A 25831-nucleotide genomic window follows, 5' to 3' on the forward strand; every position below is an offset into this window, starting at 1 on the left:
CAAACATTTTATTGCACAAATTAACAACAAAACGGCAAATAAATCCACAGAACTAGAACCAAACTCAAGCAAACAGTATTAATGTCCTCCGTGAAGATTGGCATTCAAAAAAATCAGATGCCTCTGCTTTGATGGACTGATCATATTTCTTCTTTCTGTGATTATCTGCCCTGTTTTTGAGAAGATTCTCTCTGAAGGAACCGATGTTGCCACAATACACAGTCTCCCCTCCATTAACGTTGTCACGAATCGTTAATTCAGTGGAGTGCCACTTCACTTTATCCCCCTCTCTGTTTTTACATGATGGTATGATCCCATATACTCACATCGGATTGGCTGCGATGCGATTGCTGACCGATCAAAACAAAGTTCTGCCTTGAGGTAAACAGCCAAAGAAAAAAAAAAACTGGGAGCCGGCTCTCACTCTTCTGATTCACTACGAAGCATCGGCTCTCAGAGCCGCATCTTTTGCGCATGACCCATCACTAATTCGTGAATGAGTTGAATGAACTGATACATCTTGTTCGTAAATGAAATGAAGTAGTATACAGGGTCAGTGAGCCAAGCATGTAAATCTCGATCAAAAATCAGCAGATACAAAGCGCAGGTATAGGAGCTGTGCAGATACGCTCGTTTTCATATTTAGCATACAGAACATAACTCCACGTTTAATCCCCAATTAATGTGAATATTATGTCTGACCAAACAATTAAAATGTTAATTATGCAAGAAAGCCTCGTGCTTTATTCATCTGAATAATTTATTTAAACTATTTAATGCGATTATGCAAACATTTTAGTAAAGCCAAATCAGTTTAGTAAAGCCACTAATGCAGCCATCTCGCTGTAGTGCTTTTTTGCTGCGTATATGAGGAGAAACAACACAGACGTCCATAGGGAGGCACTGGAAGCGTGCGTTGCACACAAACATGAAATGCGTCTCAAATGGGGAACGCAGTCATTCTTTGAAGTATCGATACTAATAAATTTAGGTATCGTGATGTTTTCAATTTCCGAGAATTGCGATACTTTTGAAGTATCGGTGCACCGTGCAACATTAATAGATGGATTGCTAGGATATTTGGTTGATTGCTAGGGAATTGGTACGGTGTTGCTAGGGTGTTCTGGGTTGTTGCTAGGGTGCTCTATGTGGTTTCTAGTGTTTTCAGAATATTTCGGAAATGTCAGTGGATAAAAGGGTAAGATAAATGTAAGTGTAATTCTAAGAAATGAATGTGTGTTTCGTGGTTTCAGGATGCACATGAGCTGGGAATTAACGCTGTGAGGTTCAGTACCAGTTCAAACCTGTTGGCTACAGGAGGAACTGACAGAGTCATCAAACTGTGGGGCATTGAAGCAGGTAAACTGATCTAGAAAAAAAAACCCATCATCTTTTTAATTCTCAGCTTTAGCCGTAAAGACAGAGTTCAGATATAGATAGTATCGAGTGATTCTGAATGCTTTTGTCAATACATGTGACTGCCTCTGACCACCAGCAGATGTCAGGACTCTTATTCATATATATAAATCCTGTGCTCCTGTGATGTACTCTATTATGTGAAATATTCTCAGGCTTGATGTTTCATCCTCACAGGTACTCTTCAGAACAGAGGGACGTTAGATGGAAGTAATGAGGGGATCACCAGCATTGAGTTCGATCCTACGGTATGAACACACTCAAATCATTGTGTTATAACTCAAATCATTGTGTTATAACTTCTACACAGAGTTTTACAAATGAGCCCAGCTTACAAATTGTCTACTCTTTGTTTATTGGTTGTAAGCATTGTAGTTTTGTTGTGTTGCTTGGTTGTTGTGTATACTGGTTGTTACAGAGCAAGCATTTTGCTTCAGTTTCTTTAGCAGTCGTTTCTGTGTGCACTGCAACCAAACACAGATCTGTGCATCAGACTGCTTCAGATTCGCTCAGTAGGACCTGTTGTGATTAATGCCTGCATTTGTTTCTGAAATTTGTTGCAATGCTTGTGCAACTGCTACAAAAACAAATTAATAAAACTTTGATGTGATAAGAATATACCCAAATGAAATACTGTAAACCACTTTTTCAATAATGTTTTGATGAATTCCAGTTTACTCCGAACTATTTAGACCCAATCCCAATTCTACCCTTTAGCCCTTCCCCTTTCCCCTACCCCTCCATTTCGCGCGTTCACGTGAAGGGGTAGGGGTGTCTCGATTCTCTTTTGGTTGGAGGGGTAGGGGTAAGGGGAAGGGCCAGATAGCCCTTCAAACGAAGGGGTATGAATTATCTCGGCAACATGGCTGCTACAGCGAACAAAAAGACACATAAATGTAATCTTTTTTTGGCATAAATAAAGATTTTAACGAAAAGTAATCATTTGTTTTGTTACATTCAATTGTGAGTTCATAATAATGGTCATGTTACTCAAAGAAATGTTAGCAAAAAATCGCTTTTTGCTAACGTCATATCATTACTGACTGCATGATAGTGCCACAGCATATGTCTGATCAGGGCGATAACTGATGTAGACACTGATGGGGGCTAATGTGTTTGACACTTCTCGCTTGACATTTGGCACAGAGTGATCCAGCTTTACCTGCAAAGATTGAGATTTATACCCAGACATTATCTCCTCCCCCATTACCAATTCACCTGCTTACTGTGAACTGTTTCAAAAGTTTAATTTCAATATTCTGTAACCTTTTCACTTTTATTTAACCTCTGTCCACACTTTTGTGGAGTGTGTTGCAGCCATCACAATTACAAAATACATTCAAGATGGTCAGTTAAATCTTCGGAAGTCTTTTATTAGTATTTTTGTTAATTAAATGCTGAAGAGAATTGACAAATCATAGATTTTAATGCATTTTGCAAAATGCCTGAACACTGTAGCAGATCTAGACAGGTGGTGCTGGGGAGGAGGAGGGCTAAAGAAGATTCTCTTGGCATGTGGTAGTGAGCTGTACCTGGTTAGGATGGGAAGTGCATAGATAGGAAAGAGACATTGTTTGGCTACACTAACGGCTTGGGAGAACCAATCTGAAACTCTCAAAAAGCTTTAGATGATCTGAAGAACAACGGAGTCATTGCTAATTAGCACGTATCAGTGAGCCGTCTATAAGAGCCCTCGGCCACTGAAGGATCTTTACTAGTAATATAAGGAGACTGTTCTTGTAAGGCTGTGGTTACTGCTCTAATGCATTGTGGGGTGTCACTGTGCTTTTCCATCAGGGCACTCGGATTTTAGCTGCATCATATGACAAGTCTGCTCTATTCTGGAGGCTAGAGGACAGCGTTCCCAAGGTAACAGAGCTTTCCTCTCGCCCATCCAAACCTCCCGTACGCTTGTCTGTCTCTCTGAATCACTCTGGAGCATCGTCAGATGAGACAGACCAGTATGAACCATGTTAAAGAGGTTTATTCCTATGCCTGCTTAGATTCCATTGTGTTTTACTTGACAGTGAGGCGTGGGAGAGTTTTATAGGGTGGAATCAGCTTTTCACATAACTTGAGGCAAACAGGATGGATATGGGTCTTTCTTACTATGCAGTATTTGGGGCCCATCATATTTGTCTTAATATTTTGTATAAAATTATATATAGAAACATAACGGTTAAGTGTACATGGGTGAATTTAAAAAAATATATCTGACGTCATGAATGACTTGAAAATGAACGAAAAATGCTTGAATTACAGGTATAACTCAGCATTTACATTTTTTATAAGGTCAAAAGTTCAAAAGGTTTGGCAGGGCAGGAATGACCCATATAGATAAAAATGTGCCTGAAAATGTATTAGCGTGACAGAAAGGGAGGACAGAAAAAAGCAAACGCGAAGAATATTGTTTTCATTTCAAGAAATTTTTTATAAACCTCAATTATCATAAACACCAATTGTAAAGCAACAAGAAAAAGCATATTCTTCAGTAAAATGGTCTTGTTTTTTTAGTATCCAGATAAAGACACAGTTGCTCCCCTCAAAACCAATTCGTCAAGCTGAGTATGAGAGGAGACCACTTTAACAAGACACTGTTGAATATTGAATATATTTCAGCCCTGTGTGTGTGTGTGTGTGTGTGAGAGAGAGTCAGCAAGAGAGAATATTTCTTAGAAAATATGTCTGGGTCACATTTTACACCAAAAAAAAAAAAGTATATATATACACACATGCACAGTGGGGCTCGACCTTGCAGAAAATGTGAATAACTTTCAAAAAAATAAGACGGATCATTTTTTTAATACTGTCCTGTTCAAAAGTTTGGTTCTTAATACTGTGTGCTGTTACCTGATGATCCTCGACTGTCTTTGTTTTGTGTTGGTTGTGCATGAGTCTCTTGTTTGTTCTGAACAGTTAAACTGAGAACTGTTCTTCAGAAAAATGTTGTTTCCTTCTGGAGCATCAGTGAACGTTTGAATCTTTTTAAAGTTGTGTTTGAGTGCCTCAGTTGTCCTCGGTGTAAAAAGATGTATCTCAAAATCATCCAGTCACTGCTGGAAAGGCTTCAAATATGCAAAGGTGCTGGAAAACTGAAGAATCTGCAGGACCCTAAAGATTTTTCAGAAGAACAGCTCTCAGTTAAACTGTTCAGAACAAACAAGAGACTCATGCACAACCATCACAAAACAGAAAGACAGTCGAGGATCATCAGGTAACAGCACACAGTATTAAGAACCAAACTTTTGAATGGGGTTATTTTAATAATTTCTGAATTTTTTTTTGTCTTGTGCACTAAATTTAAACATCTTTTATGTACAATATCTTTACGGAACCCCATACATGACATGCAGGAAAAAAAAATATTAGGCTAACGATTTACTAATTCGTTCTCTCAATGTACTAAAACGTGCACACGATTACTATTGCGTTCCCTCGATTTATAAATTGACGCAATTAGTAATCGTGTGCACGTTTTAGTACATTGAGGCAACGAATTAGTAAATCGTTAGCCTAATTTTTTTTTTCCTGCATGTCATGTACGGGGCTCCATAATATCTTACTCGCGACAGTACAATGCAATAACATGCATTTAGTATGAGCTCTTATTTTTTGTAAATTATTCACATTTTCACAGATTATATATATGTGTGTGTGTTTGTAATATAACCATTTAAAAGTGGGGTCAGGTTTTTCTTTATTTTATTTTTTGTAATGTTTTTTAATGTTTACTGTCTAGCCTTTCATTAAAAGTATGTCTATTGTTTTTCTAGCTTACACTGACGGGTCATTCTCGTAAAGTGACTGCAGCCAGATTTAAATGCAGTCAGAAGCAGGTGGTCACAGGCAGTGCGGACAGGACCGTGAAGATATGGGACCTCCAGCGAGCTGCGTGTATGTGTCACACAAATATGCAACAAATCACTCAATTAATTAACTATGAGTACATTTGGCATCTGTCTGCAATAATTAGTTCAACATATTAACACAGGTCAGTAATTTCCATATTTTTCTCTCTGTACTACTCACAGGCATACAAACCATTGAGGCTGTGTCTTTCTGTAGTGATGTTGTTTGCTCCGAGTACCTTATCATCAGCAGCCATTATGACAAAAAAATACGGTTTTGGGACAGCAGGTAAGAACGGAGCAATTACAACACCACCCACGGCGTACACTCCTACAGTATCTAACATAAAAACTCATCTTAAGAAATGTTTACGAAATGTGGACATCTATTTAGTGTTTCATAGCCCGCCTTTGACTATGTGTATAAAGTGTGGTTCACATTGAGGCTTTTGCTTCACACTTCAGAAATCCCTCTATCCAGTTTTAAACGGACATGGCAAGTGCAAATGGCCAGATCTGATTCTGTTCAGAGTGCAGTCACTTTTCCTTGCATGTCTGCAGAAGTAGGTTTATCATGTGTGAGACTTCAGCATTGGATGTTTTACCATTTATGATGTTTTAATTTATGAATCTAAACACATTCATCACAGACAACAATGGAATTCCGAATTCTTATTTTTCATCTCACAGTTCTTATTTAGTCTGGTATTTAAATCCATCTTAATCTATCTGCTTGGATCACTACATTTGGAGGTTGTTGAAAACATGTGACCACATATCATCAGTGGTGTAAACATTGTAATATTGTTCTGTTATAAGCACTTATTATCAGATCACCTAACAGGGCCAAAGCCTGCTTGTGTACACAGACCAGCTATTAAAAACATTTCTGGTCCAAATGTAATATCTTTAAAATTTATAGCTGAAGGTGGAGTTGTTTAACAAGCGGTTTAATGGCTTCGTAGCAATGTAAAACCTTGAAAATGTCACATCATAAATGTGTTGATCACTGAAGTGCCTTTCACAGCAACCGTCCAGGTTTCCAGAACTGACTTGAGAGTAGTTGGCACAATTAAATCTGATTAATGAACCCAGCTGACTGTGCTTGAACTGGCACTGCTCTGTCCATCAGCGCACGTCTGTCTGGTGTGTTGACCTGAAACAGTGCAGCCTCAGGTGTGTGTGGATCCATCGACTGGTGAGCGACAGCTTATTAACGCTTTTGTGGTAATGTGCGAGATTGGTTTCTCCACAGGCCCGGTTGTGCCGACAGAACCGCTCCACACGGGTTAACAGTTAACCCTCAAAGGTGTTTGTGCTGCTCTGCATGGGGGTCATTTTCTATAGGCTAAACATTTTTATGCTTTAGGTTCAGTTTAGGACATGACTGTCCTCCTTTTTTTTTATAATTTTTTTTTACTTTTAATCAACTTAAAAACATAACTGCAACATGAATCAAGTAACATACTTAAAACCTGAAAAACCATCTAGTAAAAAAAAAAAAAAAAGATCTCGTTTTCATGCTACTCGGGCAAGTTTTAGGCCAATTAAAGGTTAAAACAAACAAAAAAAATGTAATGAAAAATATGTAAGAAAAGTTGGCACACTACGCTCCACATCTGTATATACTTTTTTTTTTTCTTTAAGATAATTAAACAGTTTTTTCCCTTCACAGTTCTCATATATATCTTGCATAATACTGTATTATCATATACTTATGATAAATTAAAAATTCAAAAGAATGTATTTATAATTTAAATGATAATATGTTGTAATAGGGTCGCAATGCAAATAATTTAAATCATCCTAAAGTGTATTTTTGATTTTAAAATATTTCAAAATTTTAAAATTAAAATATTTCTATTTATTATTATTTTTATTTTTATCAATATAGATTTTTTTCATAAAACCATTGTTTTAAGAGAGAAAAAGCTATATGAAAAAAATCTATTAAAAAAATAATAATCAAGGAAGTTACAAAAAAATTAAAGTGTCACATTTTTTTTTTTTATTTTTTTTTTCAAAATCAAAAATACATTTTAGGGTGATTTTAATGACATCAGCCAAAAACATTACAAGTAATTACTCTTTAAAATTCAATTTAATTTTACGAATATAAATTTGGATTAATAAATGAAGTTGCACCATGTCCTTACCAGCCACAACTGTCTTTCACTTGCATCCTGCTGGATAGTTCATAATGAAATCTCATTGGTCCGAAATCTCTCTCCAAATAGCAGTAAAAATCTTTTCTGAATGACTGTGATTATGTCGTGCAGAACTTTTGCTTCCAGTGTGGACCGACAAACTTCTTACTGGAAACTCTGCATCAGTTTTTGAACTATTTTCAGTTAACTAATACTATTTATCCAAGTTAAACTCTCCTTTTCTCATAAGGGCATAATAGCCTGTAATACCACAAACATATCATCTCTGCAGTCGAGCTGCGCTGTGAGATGCCACATGACAAAACCACGTTGCTCATCATAATTAATGGTTTACTCTGGAAGTGATGTGATGTCTAGTCATTACATAGAAGTTACATGCAAACCATGACAGTAAACAAACTCTACAACAACAACAAATATTACTTTGCATGACAAAAAACACACAAGCCAAGAATAGAGCTACCATCTGAAAGACTAGTTGACGTGTAGCTGTAACATAATTACTCATTTTTATAATATGTTTAAAAGTGACATTCACAACAATAGCAGCTATGTTTATCATGTTAAAGGGACAGAAGGAAACAAATATAGTTCATGTTGCAATAACTCCAATCCATTGGATGAGAAAGCAACAATAGCATCTTATGGTAAAACACTACAGACAAAACCATTGGTTTTACATGCACTGCTGAATTTTTTTTAGCTCTTTTGATTTCATAACTCTAGTCTTTATCAGACTGGTGGAAAGAAAATATCTAAAATATGCATTTGAATGTTTATTTTATTTTACTTTTTACTGCATTCCATTGCATCTGTAGATTTCAATTATAATAAAAAAAATTCAAAATGATTTATTTTATTTTATTTCCTCCTGCATCGAGGCAGAAATCTCTGCTTCGGTAGCATTTACATAGTTTTGTAAATGTTTCCTATCTTAAGCATGACGTTTCAGAACACTTGCAACACAAAACAGTCATCTTAATGGTGATATCTTTTGGCTAAAAAGTTTACCCGGTGCACCTGTTGTGTCTTGCCTTAAACGGCAGCAAACATGTGTCTTTGACTGAATACAGAGATGCATAACAACAGCTTACAACATTTGCTTCTAAATATTAATGGTGTTGCATGATTATGTCACACTGGAGCTGGTCAAGTTTTCTTTGGAAATCACCTCGTAACAGTCGAAGCAACCCTGTAATAATACGCCTCATTTGTTGCATAACCTTCGTTATTCAGAGCCTCGGTGGGTTTCGATTGCTCTGATTGGATAAGAGATGTAAAATAATAACACCAAGGATGTTAATCCAGCAAAGTTCTGTTCTCTGTAGGCCACAGAGCTTCACGGCGAGCGTAATTCATCTTTCAGCACAAAGCTGACAATATAGATGACGCCACCTAGAAAAAGAGCCATTATTTACACCACGTCTTCGTCCTTGACATCTCTCATTCACTCCCAGCATCCACAGCTTTCAGCTGCCAAGGAGACGACGGCTCGCTTGTCTCCTAGCAACTGTCAGCCCACAAAATTGTCTCTCATCTTCTTGTAATGGGATTTGTGCTGTATTATGACATTTTGCGTTTTTCTCCATGCAACGCTTTAACCATTTTTGTTTCTTTTGGAAAAGAAGAGTTACTTTCAAGTGGCAATTTAATGCCGGACGCATTCACTAAACATCTCTTGTGTAATATGCATGCACAATATGTGTCGCTTTAAGATGTAATAAACACTTGAGCCTGTCTCTGTGATTGAAATTACAGGTCATTGTCATGCGTAACGTTCAGAAAAACAAGTCTTCTCTGGTTTAGCGAGTGACATCCTGGATCTCATAAATGTTAAGATTCATAATCTTTCCCCTTGTCTTTGTCCAGATGATAACTTGTTAGAATATAAATGGAAACCGCAGACTTTAACCTCAGGCTGCACATCTGCAGCTGTCTTTCTTGTCTTAAGTACATCACTCATAGTGCAATGAGACAAACTATCATGCCATCAGTCTCCTTAACCTCGATGGAGAGCTGCACTTAAGCTTCAAGGTGCTTGATCTTTCCTAATATACAGTGCATATATAATATGAGGCCAGAAGGCAATCGTGAACAGGGTTCACTGTGGCGTCCCATGACATTTTTAAAAACAGATCCACTTTTTTTATTGATGGCTATTAGATATCTTAAGCTACTATCTATTCGAACTATTATTGAACATAAAATGAACAGAAAAGTAGGTCGTTTTAAACTCTTCAGTTGCCTTCACAAGTTTCTTTAATGGGTTTCTGTAATTACATCCTGTAACTTATTAACGTTTAAATATATTTTTCATATTGAATCTCCAAATTATTCTAGGAACAATTTAAGGGGCTTTCCGCACTGGAGAAACACTTTTATTGTTCCTAAAACTATTAGCGGAAGTACCCACTTTTTGGCACGTTCGCACCACAGTAACTGGGAATGATTGTAGTTCTAGGAAAGCCTTTTGGGGGAACTATATTAGCTCCTAGATCGGAGTAGGATCTAACCCTGTGCAATAGGAACTACCAGGGATGTAAGTGTACGCTGATTGGCAGAACACATGGCATATGCCACTGGCTCTCTCATTTTTTAAAAAGCTGTGTAAACACAGTTTACACATACTCCACTAACATGGAAAACAGCGATAGATGGACTGATGCCAGAGCTCCCATTCTCCAGTTGTTGACATTGTTGAATGCCGCTCTTAAATGACGTTTGCTGTCAGCTGGCTTGCGTCACCTCAGAGTTGCTTCTGGTGGTCGCGAAAGCAACCAGGAAAATGGCCCTAGGGGAAATTTAGTTCTTGGGGTGGCTAGTTCCTATAACTACTCGCTGCGAAAGACACTATAAAAACAGTAATTTAAATATGTAATATTTTAAATATTTGTTAAATGGCATATTTCACTGGCATATAACTGGAAATGATCATGTTTCTTTTTTTTCATTTTTTTACAATTACAGAACATGGAAAATATTACAACACCTTTTAATGAAAAGTAAAAAAAAAAAAAAAAAACAGGAATTCAGGAATTGAATAAAAGGCATGCTGTGTTAATTATTAATCATCACATTAAACTGAATGTACTATTATTCCTAGCCCTAAAAATAAAGCAATCAAAATAAGCAAAATATAAAAGTCATGTTTACCCGATTGCTGTTTTAATGCTCGGTTACATTAATCTGAAGGCAAAATGAAGTTTGGTTTCTCAGTCCATGTCTGTATTCTGTAGGGCAGGGAGCTGCACACAGGAAGTGCCTCTTCAGGGCAGAGTGACATCACTGGACCTCTGCCCCAACCACAGACAGCTGCTCAGCTGCTCCAGAGATGACATCCTGCAGCTGGTTGACCTGAGAAAGAGTAACGACAGGGTGGCCTTCAGGTAGAAACAAACACACCGACGGGGTTAGGCACAGGTGGCAGAGTATTTTTAACAGCACAATACACCGAAACAGATTTCATGCAGAGTTAAAAATGAACACTTGCTGAGCAATAAATATATGAAAACCTGCCAAGCAATTAAAAACCCTGCCATCTGGCCAGTAAGTTAATTAGGAATGGCAACAGACATGTTTTAATTCAGAATGTAAGAAAATCAGTGATGAAGAGTTCCTGTAGTTCAGCGAGTTGAGCATGGCACTGCCAAGGCAGCATAGCATAGGTGACCTATATATTGCTCTTAATGTAATGTGATATGATGAGTAATCCTCAAAACTGATTAAATAAACATCTGCTCAAAATGTATTTAATAGATTTAAATTTACCTTTGTAAAAACAAAAACATACATTAAATACATTAATGAAAAAGTATTAATTTTATTTAATTAAATATTGAAATATTATGTATACTTTTATTGATCAAAGGTGACAGTAAAGTCTTTTGCATTGCATTGTTACAATTGCATTTTTTAAAGCATACAAAAAAATGGTAATACTTTTATAATTAACTGTTTTTTTTTTAAAGGGTAGTGCATACATGTTATATACACATTGCAAATGACAGAAAAGAGCAGCGATTTTCTAAATTCAGACAAAGCTTTATGATATACAATGAGTTTTTTTTATTTTTTATTATTATTATGGAAATTACAGACTGATTGAAAGGCACTGCACTTCGGAATAAGCTCACAATGTTTATTAAAGTCCCAAGTGACAAAGAAATGAATTTATTTAAACCATCAGTCATGTATATTCAATACCCCGACACCAATGACAGAACGGCTGCCTTCAGTATTATCCTTTGTTTTGAAGAAGCTCCAAATGCATTAACGGGGAAACTAGTTATATAAACAGAACATGGCCTGAGACATTTAAAAAGTATGTTTATATCAAACTTTGAGCACTCGGATTAGTTTTGTTGTTAATTTTACAGAAGACTCAAGAGTTTCTCTTTCTTGTTTGTTTCAGAGCAGAGGGCTTCAAATGTGGAAGTGACAGCACCAAGGCCATTTTCAGGTGAGTGAAGTCAAACCGAACGCTTCGAGCCATTGCCAGCCATCCATCAATACTGAGTTTTCAGAGCACTGTCTGCGCAGTAATAGGTCTTCTGTGCTATGTCTCATTCGAGATTGCATGCGGTGTGATGCTTTCAACCCCTGAAACCTACTGCTGTACTGTGCTTCTGCCATCTACACCAGCCCTGATTTGCAGTCTTAGTCTTTGGAGAGGTCATGTGGATTTACTCTTAGGTGGAAAATTAAATTCTGCTAGCGTAAAAAGTAAAGAAAGCTAGCGAGTTTTGATTTGATTTATTACTCTTGTCATTTTTTTTTAGTTTCCGCAAGATTCACGTCTCGTTTTCTCTCAGGTAAAAGTCTTGATTAATCTGGCTGTGCAGTTGCATAATATAATAAACTTGTGCAGGTCATATTTCACCTCAAAAAAAAAAGAAAAAGTTTTACAAGATTATTTTGCAAATAAATAATTAAATAAACTTATGTTTTAGAATAATTGTTGTGTAACATTATTTCCATTCAGTTAAAGTACATTTATTACCTACGATGGCGTTTTAGTGCCACGTAAAAAAAAAAAAAATCTAATACGAGAATAAAGTCTAAATGTTACGAGAATAAATGTTCACATATTTGGAATTTTCACAAAGAAAACAGTTTAATGAATTGTTTCACATAAATACAGCGATCTGATCATTTAAAGAGCTTGAAAAACACATTGTAAGACACATAATTTGAGTTTTGCTATATAACTGATTTTGAAAGCTGAGACATTAAAAGAAGGTCTATCAAAAGCACGAATCTTACTGCTATTGGGTGGCTACAAATAACGAATGCAATGGAAGATATGAAATTATTTCCAAGCATACTGTCCCTGTGAGTATGGCACATTGTATGATTTCTGCTAATAATCCCACATATATTTGTAGTGCATTTAAAAAAAAATGAGTTAAATAAGAGAGCTACAGCCCCCCAAAGGAATGTCGATTGGGTGTGTGAGCTGATATTAAGATAAAAAGTTGTGCCTGTTCAGTCTGTTAATAAATATCATATTCTTGATAATAAGATGTTTCCGCGAGTCCTTAAAATTGACTCTTCCTCGTCCCAGTAAGATATTGCAGCCGCTCAGACACAACGATACTCAAATCAATCCCGATGGCCTGCAACTTCTCCCGGTGCTCTCAATCCTGGACATTTACATGCGCAATAAAGGCCTACTCTCAAAATAATACAACTTTAATTTCTACGATTTAAATTCTCAAAACATTTGACTTTATTCTTGAAGTATTTCGACTTTATTCTCGTAAATTTAGACATTCTCATAATATTCCGACCTTCGACTCATAATCTTAGTTTTTTTTTTTTTCAACGTGGCAGTAAAACGCCGTCGTAATTCCCTATCAAAAATAATATTTTTTTTTATTAAATGGAATTATTATAGTGTATTTACACTACTGTTCAAAAGTTTGCTGTCAGTATGATTTTTTTTGTTTTTGAAAGACTTTTATGCTCACCAGGACTGCATTTATTTGAACCAAACATACCTTTAAACCGATATATTGTGAAAAATTATTATAATTTTAAACAATTTAATATATTTTAAAATGTCATTACTTCGATTTATTTATTCATCATCATTACTCCAGCCTTCAGCGTCACAGATCATTCAGAAATCATTCTAATATGCTGATTTGATGCTCAAGTAATATTTCTGATTATTATGTTGTGCTGCTTAATATTTTTGTGGAAATCATGGAAGTCATTTTTGAATAAAAGTATGAATTTAAAAACAAAAAATTCTTAATGCCCTCAAACATTTGAACAGTAGTATATCTTTAAATTGTAAAGTGTATATACACACTACAGTATTTGTTGATTCAGAGAATAGTTTGAACGGGATGCTTTTCATTATTCTATTACAGTAATTTGAATGAAGCATCAGAAACAAACTCTGAAGGTAATAGAGTGCAGCAGTGACTGGACACTTTTTCTGGAAGCATTGTCTCGTTAGGGATATAGACTACAATATTACAATTCTTGCTAACACATTTATTTTAAGGACTAGTTCTCACTATTAAATAGTTTATTAGCAAGCAAATTACTAGCATATTGGCTGTTTATTAGCACTTATAAAGCACATATTAATATAATATCCCTTAATCCTACACCATACCTAAACCTTTTTGAGGGTCAAAAAGGTACATTTATGTTTCCAAACATTAAAAGGTACATATATGTAGTGTTTCTTTTAAAGGTTAAGGTACAATTTGTAGAGCCAGGCTGCTTGAATCTCAATTTAAAATAACGTCCGGTTTCTTCTGTTTCTTTCTTTTGGCGGAGACTAAGTCATAGCACGGTTATGCATGGTTCTTACCAGATTTGGGTAGTCCAGGGGCCAAAGAGTAAAAGTCCTGCCATTGCTCCACCCATGAACTCAGCAGCTGATTTCACCAGAGGAGGAACCAAGTCATTCCTTTCAAGTCACAAACAAGTCTTGAGTCAAATCCCAATTCCTCAAAGAGTAAAAGTTAATGAGATAATTAAGTGACTAATTAAATGAAGACGCATTAGTGATGAACACCTGCTGTTTACAATCAACATCACTGAAGAAAAGAGAAACACAAGAACTACAACTGACTGACTTTAAGCACAGCCTTGGATGAAATCAATTGAAAGGAAAAAAAAAAACTTTGCCACCATAATTGTGGTGAGTATTTGCTTCAGTTTAGCTCTTGAGCCTTTAAGCAGTTTTTAGAAATTTGCTTCTAAACAATTGCATTATTGTTTTGCAGCAAACATGTGTGTAATGCAGGTGACTTATGCCTTTGATGGCTATGATCTTGATTGTGACAAGTGACAAGCTATGACAAGCTATTGTACCCCTAAAGGTACAATTATGTACTTTATTTTCTGAGAGTGTAGCATCTGGCTCCTCCAGAAATGTTTGTAATTCACATTCACGTTCTTTATCCAAATTACGATTGTCATTTTGCTCTTCAGACTCGTTATCATTGCCACATATGTTTCTTGAGTATGAATTTACATAAGAGGCTTATATAACAGCGTAAGATGCTGTATTAAAGAATCAGACAGATGCTTTCTAGCCTAAAAATGGAGAGCTTTACTCCAGATGTAGTTTCAATAATCCTCTATATCCTCATGCACAGTCTGACCCTGCAGTTTTCTCAGCATTGTTAGACCATAAATGCAACACGCTCCATATGATGTGAGATGAGAAGCGAGAGTCTTTTTAGCACCTCCCTGCATAGGCATATACAGTTTCCATGGAGACAGCGAGGCCAACGTATCTGGCATGAGCACTTGAAAGAGGAGAGAGAGTCACAAGCAGGAACCTAATGGTCGCTTCATCATTCATCAACACCTTCACTCTGGAACATTTTCCCCTTGTGCCAGGCAAATAACTCAACATCTTTCCCACTAGCCAACACGCTTCTGATAGAAACAGCCCACTGCCAATAGAAACCGTGGATGTCACTCAAACTAATAGCTGAACAAAGCAGATCTATCTACACTGACAAAAAAAGTGATGTGTAGTTGAAGGGATGAGTGTGATCTAATGCAGAAGCTAGCAAGGCTGAAATGCTTCCTAGTACCTTTTTGAAGTCCATTGATTCATTTCAGATGCAGTATTGTGGAAAAATGTGTCCAGATGGTTATTGACTAAGGTTTATGGCTCTTGCTGTCTATGTACAGTAGGCAGCCATCTTCTAAGATTAAGACCGCAATGATCAACAGATTTGAAACGCTCTATATTGGTTTCAGCTCTGGCTCATAGGCTCCATCCACTATCTTATTTCTTTTTGTCATTGTGATTGTGGCAGTCTAAGGTATACAGTCTTGGCCAAAAGTTTTGAGAATTATCCATCCATCTTCTTCCGCTTATCCGGGGCCGGGTCGCGGGGGCAGCAGTCTAAGCAGAGAACCCCAGACTTCCCTCTCCCTAGGCACTTCCTCCAGCTCTTCTGGGGGGACACCGAGGCGTTCCCAGGCCAGCCGGGAGACATAGTCTCTCCAGCGTGTCCTAGGTCTTCCCCGGGGTCTCCTCCCAGTGGGACGCGCCCGGAACACCTTCCCGGGAAGGCGTCCAGGAGGCATCCGGAACAGATGCCCGAGCCACCTCAGCTGACCCCTCTCGATGTGGAGGAGCAGCGGCTCTACTCTGAGCTCCTCCCGGGTGACTGAGCTTCTCACCCTATCTCTAAGGGATCGCCCAGCTACCCTGCGGAGAAAGCTCATTTCGGCCGCCTGTATCCGGGATCTTGTCCTTTTGGTCATGACCCAAAGCTCATGACCATAGGTGAGAGTAGGAACGTAGATTGACCGGTAAATCGAGAGCTTCGCCTTGCGGCTCAGCTCTTTCTTCACCACGACAGACAGGTACATTGACCGCATTACTGCAGAAGCTGCACCGATCCGTCTGTCAATCTCCCGTTCCATCCTTCCCTCACTCGTGAACAAGACCCCAAGATACTTAAACTCCTCCACTTGAGGCAGGAACTCTCCATCAACCTGAAGTGGGCAAGCCACCCTTTTCCGACTGAGGACCATGGCCTCGGATTTGGAGGTGCTGATTCTCATCCCAGCCGCTTCGGCTGCAAACCGTCCCAGTGCATGCTGAAGGTCCTGGCTTGATGAGGCCAACACGACAACATCATCCGCAAAGAGCAGAGACGAAATCGTGTCGTCACCAAACCTGACCCCCTCCGGCCCCTGGCTGCGCCTAGAAATTCTGTCCATAAAAATCATGAACAGAACCGGCGACAAAGGGCAGCCCTGCCGGAGTCCAACACGCACCGGGAACAAGTCTGACTTACTGCTGGCAATACGAACCAAGCTCCTGCTCCGGTCGTACAGGGACCGGATAGCCCTTAGCAAAGGGCCCCGGACCCCATACTCCCGGAGCACCCTCCACAGGCCGCCGCGAGTGACACAGTCGAATGCCTTCTCCAAATCCACAAAGCACATGTGGACTGGTTGGGCAAACTCCCATGAACCCTCCAGCACCCTGTAGAGGGTATAGAGCTGGTCCAGTGTTCCACGGCCTGGACGAAAACCACCCTGTTCCTCCTGAATCCGAGGTTCTACTATCGGCCGGATTCTCCTCTCCAGTACCCTGGCATAGACTTTCCCAGGGAGGCTGAGAAGTGTGATCCTCCTGTAGTTGGAACACACCCTCCGGTCCCCCTTCTTAAAAAGAGGGACCACCACCCCGGTCTGCCATCCCAGAGGCACCGTCCCCGACTGCCACGCGATGCTGCAGAGGCGTGTCAGCCAAGACAGCCCCACAACATCCAGAGACTTGAGGTACTCAGGGCGGATCTCATCCACCCCCGGTGCCTTGCCACCGAGGAGTTTCTTGACTACCTCGGTGACTTCAGCTTGGGTGATGGATGAGTCCACATGTTTTGAGAATTACATAAATATTAGTTTACAAAAAGTTTGCTGCTAAACTGCTTTTAGATCTTGGTTTCAGTTGTTTTTGTGATGTACTGAAATATAATTACAAGCACTTCATACGTTTCAAAGGCTTTTATCGACAATTACATGACATTTATGCAAAGAGTCAGTATTTGCAGTGTTGGCCCTTCATTTTCAGGACCTCTGCAATTCGACTGGGCATGCTCTCAATCAACGTCTGGGCCAAATCTTGACTGATAGCAACCCATTCTTTCATAATCACTTCTTGGAGTTTGTCAGAATTAGTGGGTTTTTGTTTGTCCACCCGCCTCTTGAGGATTGACCACAAGTTCTCAATGGGATTAAGATCTGGGGAGTTTCCAGGCCATGGACCCAAAATTTCAACATTCTGGTCCCCGAGCCACTTAGTTATCACTTTTGTCTTATGGCACGGTGCTCCATCGTGCTGGAAAATGCATTGTTCTTCACCAAACTGTTGTTGGATTGTTGGAAGAAGTTGCTGTTGGAGGGTGTTTTGGTACCATTCTTTATTCTTGGCTGTGTTTTTGGGCAGAATTGTGAGTGAGCCCACTCCCTTGGATGAGAAGCAACACCACAAATGAATGGTGTCAGGATGCTTTACTGTTGGCATGACACAGGACTGATGGTAGCGCTCACCTTTTCTTCTCCGGACAAGCCTTTTCCAGATGCCCCAAACAATCGGAAAGGGGCTTCATCGGAGAATATGACTTTGCCCCAGTCCTCAGCAGTCCATTCACTATACTTTCTGCAGAAGATCAATCTGTCCCTGATGTTTTTTTTTTTTTTGGAGAGAAGTGGCTTCTTTGCTGCCCTTCTTGACACCAGGCCATCTTCCAAAAGTCTTCGCCTCACTGTGCGTGCAGATGCGCTCGCACCTGCCTGCTGCCATTCCTGAGCAAGCTCTGCACTGGTGGCACTCCGATCCCGCTGCTGAATCCTCTTTAGGAGACTATCCTGGCGCTTGCTGGACTTTCTTGGACGCCATGAAGCCTTCTTTACAAGAATTGAACCTCTTTCCTTGAAGTTCTGGATTATCCTATAAATTGTTGATTTTAGGTGCAAGCTTAGTAGCCACAATATCCTTGCCTGTGAAGCCATTTTTATGCAACGCAATGATGGCTGCACGCGTTTCTTTGCAGGTCACCATGGTTAACAATGGAAGAACAATGATTTCAAGCATCACCCTCCTTTTTAACACGTCAAGTCTGCCATTCTAACCCAATCAGCCTGACATAATGATCTCCAGCCTTGTGCTCGTCAACATTCTCACCTGAGTTAACAAGACGATTACTAAAATGATCTCAGCAGGTCCTTTAATGACCACAATGAAATGCAGTGGAAAAGTTTTTTTGGGATTAAGTAAATTTTCATGGCAAAGAAGGACTATGCAATTCATCTGATCACTCTTCATAACATTCTGGAGTATATGCAAATTGCTATTATAAAAACTTAAGCAGCAACTTTTCCAATTTCCAATATTTATGTAATTCTCAAAACTTTTGGCCACGACTGTACATTTGATGTCATGTCTAATTTGTCCAAAATAAGGTTTTCGAAGGCAGCTTAATTTCAACATTAAGTAAGAAAAAGCTGCTCTTCCTTAAAATGCAGTCTTGTTCACTTGGTTTGGGAACAGACTGAACAGATATGGCTTGTATATGTCCCTGATGTTTCAGATCACTTGCCCGAGGGGATCTATAAGGCAAGAGAGAATCAGTTCCATAGAATAATGTGGTTCGGTCTGTAGTCATTGGTCACAATGGTCGGTTTTCTCTCTCTTTCAGTCCGGATGGCAGTTTCCTGGCAGCTGGCTCTGCAGACGGTGCCGTCTACATATGGAATGTGAACACAGGACACCTGGAAAAACGGCTTCCTGACATGCACAGGTAACTCAGGGATGTCACCATGGACAACCAATCAGGGGTGCATTTCCTAAAAGTATTGATTTCAAGTTTCGTCATTACCAACACAGTCCAATGATTCTGTGTTTTCCAAAACCATAGTTCCAACAAATATTTGCAAACAGAATTGTGTGTAAGGAACTACAGCAGTTTCTTGTGGACTAGCCAACAGGCAGTACAGCCTATATACTTTGTCATTCCACATTTTCATTCTACATCTTTTACGGTGTAAAAACAATAAAAGCACCATCTCTGAACATAAAGCGAACCAATGGAGAAATCTGTCCAATATTTACAGCAATAATCTGACATTAAATCAAACCAAATGTATACTCCACCGCTCCATTTACTACAGTTCTGTATTGTCGAACCAGTGTGGTTTGAATGATAGGCGAGCAAAATAGTTACGATGGTTTCGGTAAAGAATGGTGACAAGCTAGTTAATTCTCTAATGATTCGTTGTATTACGCAGTGACAGTTGATGGCAGCAAGGCTTCTCCGTACAGTGATTTGATTGGCTGTTTGGGTTTACAGACCTATTGTAGTGCAAATTTACAGTTGATTTTTGAATTTTCAATATTTAATTTCAACAGGAATTGTAAGTTTTGCGTGATGGCGAAAAAGTTGCCCACACAGATTTTGCTCATGTTCAAGTTTGTAATGTAAATTCACTGTTCTGGCACGCAGAAAGCTGTTTGGTAGAATTTTTTTATACATTTTTTTTTTATCCAGGAAATTTTACTTTGCATTGGAAATTATGGAAGCTCATTTCTGCCATTTAAATAAAAAAATAAATAAAAAAGGTTGTGTTTTTATCTTACAATTCTGACCTTTTTTAATATAGATATAAACTCGCAATTGTGAGATATAAAGTCAGAATTGCGAGATATAAACTCACAATTCGGATTATTTTTCTTGCAATTGTGAGTTTATATCACGCAATTGATTTTCTCGCAAGTCTGAATTTTTTTTTCTCTGAATCGTGTTAAAATTGCCAATTTTGAGGTGTTAAGTCAGAATTGCATGATATAAACTAGCAATGGCGAGTTGAAGTAAAATTTTGAGTGGGACGAGTAAAGACTATCTCAGAATTGCGAGTTTATATCACAATTCTGAGCAAAAAAAGACAGAATTGTGAGATAAAAAGTCGCAATTACACTCTTTTTTTTTTTTTTTTTTCTTTTTTCTTTTTTTTTTTTCCAGTGGCTGAACAGCCTTCCATAGGAAATGCAACCCAGGTTGATTCATTTTTTTTCTGATTTATTTACTGCAAGTCATTCTCAAATAAGGGATAATGTACAATCAGCCGTTATATCAAATTTTGTCATTATGTCTATAAATGAATCCTAACTTCTGCATAAAATATTTTCAGCAAAAATGGACTTATTTCATGTCTGTTTTTTACACAACGCTATATTTTAGTTTTTAATGTGGCTTTAGAATAGTTGGAATACAGCATATTAGTTGTATAGATTATGGTTTTAGTCAATTTTATTTATTTTTTTATTTGGGGTGGGGTGCTGTGAATGATCTCTTTAATTGTGTCTTTAAATTGAATTCTAAGACGAAATTTCTTTTTGCAGAGCTTCAATAAGCGCTGTGGCCTGGTCGTTGTCAGGTGAATATGTGGTGAGTGTGGATAAGAGCCGTCGAGCTGTGCTCTGGAGTGATATCTGAGAGCAGACACGGTCTGCCTTTTTCCATCTTATCAACTGAAGTTACTCCTGAAAATGCACTCCAAAACACAGCCCTGTTGGGAAAAGCTCACACGCTGCACTTCGTCAATAACAAGACCTGTAGTATTGTGACAGTCTTTGTTGCTAAGAGGCCGTGTCATCCAAACCGTAGACAGATGTGCTGATGTTACGAGGTCTGGCGACTGTCGAGTGGAGCTGTCTGGGTTTTGTTTTGAAACCTTGTTACACATGATTTACTGACACAGAACGTGCCGAAGCGTTTGTAGGCCTTCCTGTCGCTTGATTCTTATTATAATTGTCAGTAACTTTAAAATCGAGAGATCTCTTGACATATACCAGATATAGCTGCCTCTGGGATTTGATATCAAAGGGAAACATGAACGGAATGGATTCAGCCTGTTTAAAGGACATAGGAACACATTTCTGAATACGTGGAAACTCGACCCAGTGTATTCGCATCTCAGTCCTATTTTTAGAGACCAAAACACAGAATAGACGCACAATGTTGAATGCCGGGTAAAAGGCCATTGTATATTGTCACACAATGACATTGATTCTTGAATGCAATATAAAATGAGATATATTATAAATTGAAAAAAAAAGATATTTATGCTTTATTGTTCAAAATAGTGGGGTCAGTATTTATTTTAAGCTATGAATGCTTATATTCAGCAAATTGATCAAAAGTGACGTAAAAAGATAAGTACTGTTCTTTTGAACGTTCTATTCATCAAATATCCTGAAAAAAATGTATTTCTACAAAAATATTAACATGAAACCGTTTAAGTCAATAAGAAACATTTATTTGCAGACGACTGCAGTAACTGGCTGCTGAAAATTCAGCTTTGCATCACAGGAATAAATACCATTTAAAATAAAATGGAGAAAAATTAAATTATTTTAAATTGTAATAATATTTTATTATTATTTATAAATTAATATTAATCAAATGCAGCCTTGGAAAGCAGAAGAGACTGACCCCAAATGTTTGAATGCTAGTGTATGTTTTTCAAGATGTCTTAGAACACAATAAAAATCTTGGGACCATTATGATGTATTTGATGATCATATTGATCTGTTTCTGTATCACTAATGAAATATACTCAAGCTAATTTGTGACCTCATCATTATGATAATAATTATCCCATTCTGAAAAAACAGAATCTTCAGGTTTTGCACAAATGGGATGATCCCATGAAGCTTGAGTGCTGCTGCCATTAAAACAAACGGGAGACAGACGCACCAAATATTCTGTATGTTGATTTTCACATTTAGATTTTCACTCGAATTAAGCCAATAATTTGTAATAAACCTTTTTTATAAATTTAGGAAAAAGCAAAGTGAAGCATTTTCCCTAGTGGTCTGAGATCTTTAGACCTCACTGTATGTGTTAATCACTGCCTCAGGGAAGTGCTCACTGACTCCAGTAATTTATTATAAAAAGGGACTCGAGTGTTTTAAAAATGAATGAGAGGAAGCCTTGCCCTCCTCCTCACTCTTTAGTGCTGCCATAGAGACCCAGGATGCTCGCTGCTAAACTGCGCTCAGATTAGCATTTAAAAGAGCCCTGTGTCTGACGAGAATAACAGCGCAGCGCTCCGACTGACTTTGAAGACCCTCATTACTGCCATCAGAGATCACACGAGTCCAGCTAATGCACCTGATTTGATCTGCTGTGTCATTTGCATGTTAATTATAGGTTAAATGAGGAAAGTCTAACGCCCATCTTACGCTTCTCAGCCGTTGGACCACAGAGATCTAATGTAGAGTCTGGAATATTTATTAATTTAAAGCCATATGTGCTAGTTTATATGATGACGCGTATGTGCCACAGAAATCTCTGATCTCACTGAATATCATTGTATTGTAACTTAATGAAATACAGAAATGTGTGATTCTCAATAAAATGTAAATGTCCAGATCACCCCAAAATCAAAAGAAAAAAATTATAAGATTATAATTTTTTTTAATAAAAGTTTGAGAAGTTATGTTTTCATAATTATTTTTAGATTAAATTAGCTTAAAGTCAACACATTCTGTCATGATTCAAACTTTTCATGTTAAAAATACATACAAAATATGTATGTTTGCATTATGGTAACAAGTGATATTTTTCCCCATGCAATAATGCGAATTAGGGTGAAAATCGTAATTTTTATGAAAAGAAAAATTTAAAAATTTAAATATTTGAATTAAATATGTTTAAAGGTTTGTTAAACGGACCTTGGCATGTTTTTCATGGCCTTCTTGAAATACTCTGGTTAAGTAAACCAAAGCCACTTTATGATATTAAGTAACAGAGAAACCTCTTTTTGACAAGTAAATAATAATAATTGATGTACAATTAGTTTAAACAGCAAATTTCTTCATGCATACAGGTGGCACTACTTGGAGCAAAAGATTTATTTGACCGTTAAAGTGCTGTTATATTTTTAGAGGAAAGGATGTGTTTTCTTTTTTAATCATATCGTTACTGAGCAAAACTCTGCCTTTTCAAATGTGGATTGTTCTTAAAGCAGCACAATTATCAAGGGAACAGCTGTATATCTGTTAACAACATTCATTTGTGTAAAACTTTTTTATTTTTTAATGTTTAACTGTTATATATATATTGTCTTTATTTTATGTGAAAAGAAATAAGACCAAGGACCAAAAGTGAGTTTGATGATAAAGTCTGTTGTTTACATAAGAAATTAAAGAAAAAGAGCAAATAGGTATAAGTTCATGCTTGTTACTACATTAAATGATTGTTAATGTTAGATTGAGAACAACATGTTTGTTTGTAGTTGTGATAAGCTTGTATTTCCCATAAATTGAAGAGTTTTTATTTTCTTTTGTTTTAATTTTTTTTATAGTAACTTTAATGAATGTCTGATATACTAATATAACCAGCAATGTTTCATACTAGGATTTTATGTTAAAACTTTTATTAGTGCCCAATAAAAGTAATGGGACACCAAGGTGTGTCCTGTCTGTGGAAAGTGCCATGATTTAGCATTCGAGAACATTCAGAGCATTCTTTTAAAAATAAATGCATTTTAAAACGTTACATGTTGTCATTACAGTATGAGGCTATTACGTAATGTACTGTGGGTATTGCTGGCGTATTATTTTTTGTTTGTTTTCCCTCTGGGCTTCTTCGCCCGAAAACGGGCGAAAACTTGAACGTTTTGAAATGTTTAATTTTTTTGCTTCATCGGATGGGGATGAAACTTGGTGACTTTTGTTGTATTACCTATATGAACACACAAAAAAAATCAAGGAGATGATTCTGATATGTTAAAGGGTCGTAAAAAAAAAAGTCACACTTAGCTTCCTCCCGCCCGAAAACGGGCGACATAGGAAATGAATGGGAAATACGAAAAAATAGGAAAACTCAGAGAAACTTTTGGTGGTACAAGCTACAGATCAGCAACTGTGCTGAAAAAAAGTGTACAGCAATGAAGGGGTGACACTCTAGAACATCAAGAGTGCAAATAAGATCCCCCCCCCACACACACACACACACACCCCCACGCACACAAACACACACACACATACACAGATAAACTGGCGACTGCAACAGCAAATTTGTAGAATATTCCACATAAAATCAATAAATGAAAAAAAAAAACTTGCTCAAATGCACACACACGCGCACACACACAGAGAGAGAGAGAGAGAAAGAGAGAGACTGGTAAGACTGCAACAGCAAATTTTGAGAATATGCAAAAATAAATAAATAAAAAATACAAAAAGAGACTCTCACTCAAATGCAACACACACACACACACACACATTCACTCACACACACACACACACACATTGTGTTCCCTTTCTAACCAAATGCTATAGTTTGATTGTAATCATAATGCAAAACCTGATACTTATCTAAACATTTTTGTTAAGAAAATAAAGTAATCATCTTTTAGAATATCTAAATGTATATCTAAATAAAAAAAACGAATAAGATAGAGAAATCATGTCTAAAACAACAAAAGGAATCAAAAAGCCTTTCTATATAGGATATATAGGAAGCTATAGGCAGCCTACAGGCTGGTACAGGACATTACACAAAAGTGGCTATTTTTTAAAGCCACTAGATGAAGTTCTTCTCCTGGAACATTTTTTTTTTAGGCTGGCACTCTATTTTGATGTGAAATGCTGCATTTATTGAAATTTTTTTTTTAATAAATATAAAATAAAAAATGATATATTAATTCTAATGGAAAAAATAGCTCATAAAAATTATATAATTAATTCAAAGTATCATAAAAAATTCTAAAAATTCTAAATAATAATCAGAAAACATTATAGAACAAAAATATATTTGATTGGTTATCCTGGGAAAAAGTAAAGTACAATTTTAAGGCTTCGCCCGTTTTCGGGCGGGAGGAAGCTAAGTGTGACCCATTTACGAAGAAGCCCAGAGGGTACAGTATCATTAATAAGCATCTTGATGTTTATTGCTTATACTGTAATTCTTCTCTGCAGCGATGGATATATATATATATATATATATATATATATATATATATATATATATATATATATATATATATATATATATATATATATATATATATATATGTGTGTGTGTGTATGTGTTTGTATTTTTTTTATTATCTTATACATGCTAAAAACACTAAAATATCAGGGATGCTTTTTCAGTTAATAAAACCATCTTAAACCCACTTGATGGCTGATTGATGTGTTTTACCTAAGCTAGGATTGATTTATTGCTTTGGGAGTTTAGAACTGTAATGTGACACCTCTTCATATAAATGATGTCAATGTCGAGACGTAAATAAGTCTTCGCCCGACAGTGCGCGCGCTGCTTTCACAAGCTCTGCGCGATGATGGCGAGCTGAGAAATCTGCCCAGCTTTGGAGAATATCATCACCCGC

At 37.4% G+C, this 25831-nt stretch overlaps 1 protein-coding gene across 2 annotated transcripts in view; it reads left to right on the top strand.

The window, feature by feature from the left end:
- Positions 1-21674, top strand: part of LOC132122973 (protein Atg16l2-like) — a 31470-nt gene extending 9796 nt beyond the window's left edge. Inside the window, exons 10-18 of one of the 2 annotated variants that reach the window (XM_059533511.1) lie at positions 1254-1359; positions 1594-1664; positions 3214-3285; positions 5190-5310; positions 5448-5553; positions 10669-10818; positions 11844-11891; positions 19132-19233; positions 20832-21674. In XM_059533511.1, coding sequence (XP_059389494.1) covers positions 1254-1359; positions 1594-1664; positions 3214-3285; positions 5190-5310; positions 5448-5553; positions 10669-10818; positions 11844-11891; positions 19132-19233; positions 20832-20925 — 870 coding nt within the window. In that variant the 3' untranslated portion in view covers positions 20926-21674. Of the gene's footprint in view, positions 1-1253; positions 1360-1593; positions 1665-3213; positions 3286-5189; positions 5311-5447; positions 5554-10668; positions 10819-11843; positions 11892-19131; positions 19234-20831 lie in introns of those variants that run through there. The other variant, XM_059533512.1, reaches the window with a different exon arrangement.
- The last annotated feature ends 4157 nt before the right edge of the window (positions 21675-25831 follow it).

This window comes from Carassius carassius, chromosome 41 (assembly GCF_963082965.1).
Source record: "Carassius carassius chromosome 41, fCarCar2.1, whole genome shotgun sequence".
Classification (NCBI taxonomy): Eukaryota; Metazoa; Chordata; class Actinopteri; order Cypriniformes; family Cyprinidae; genus Carassius; species Carassius carassius.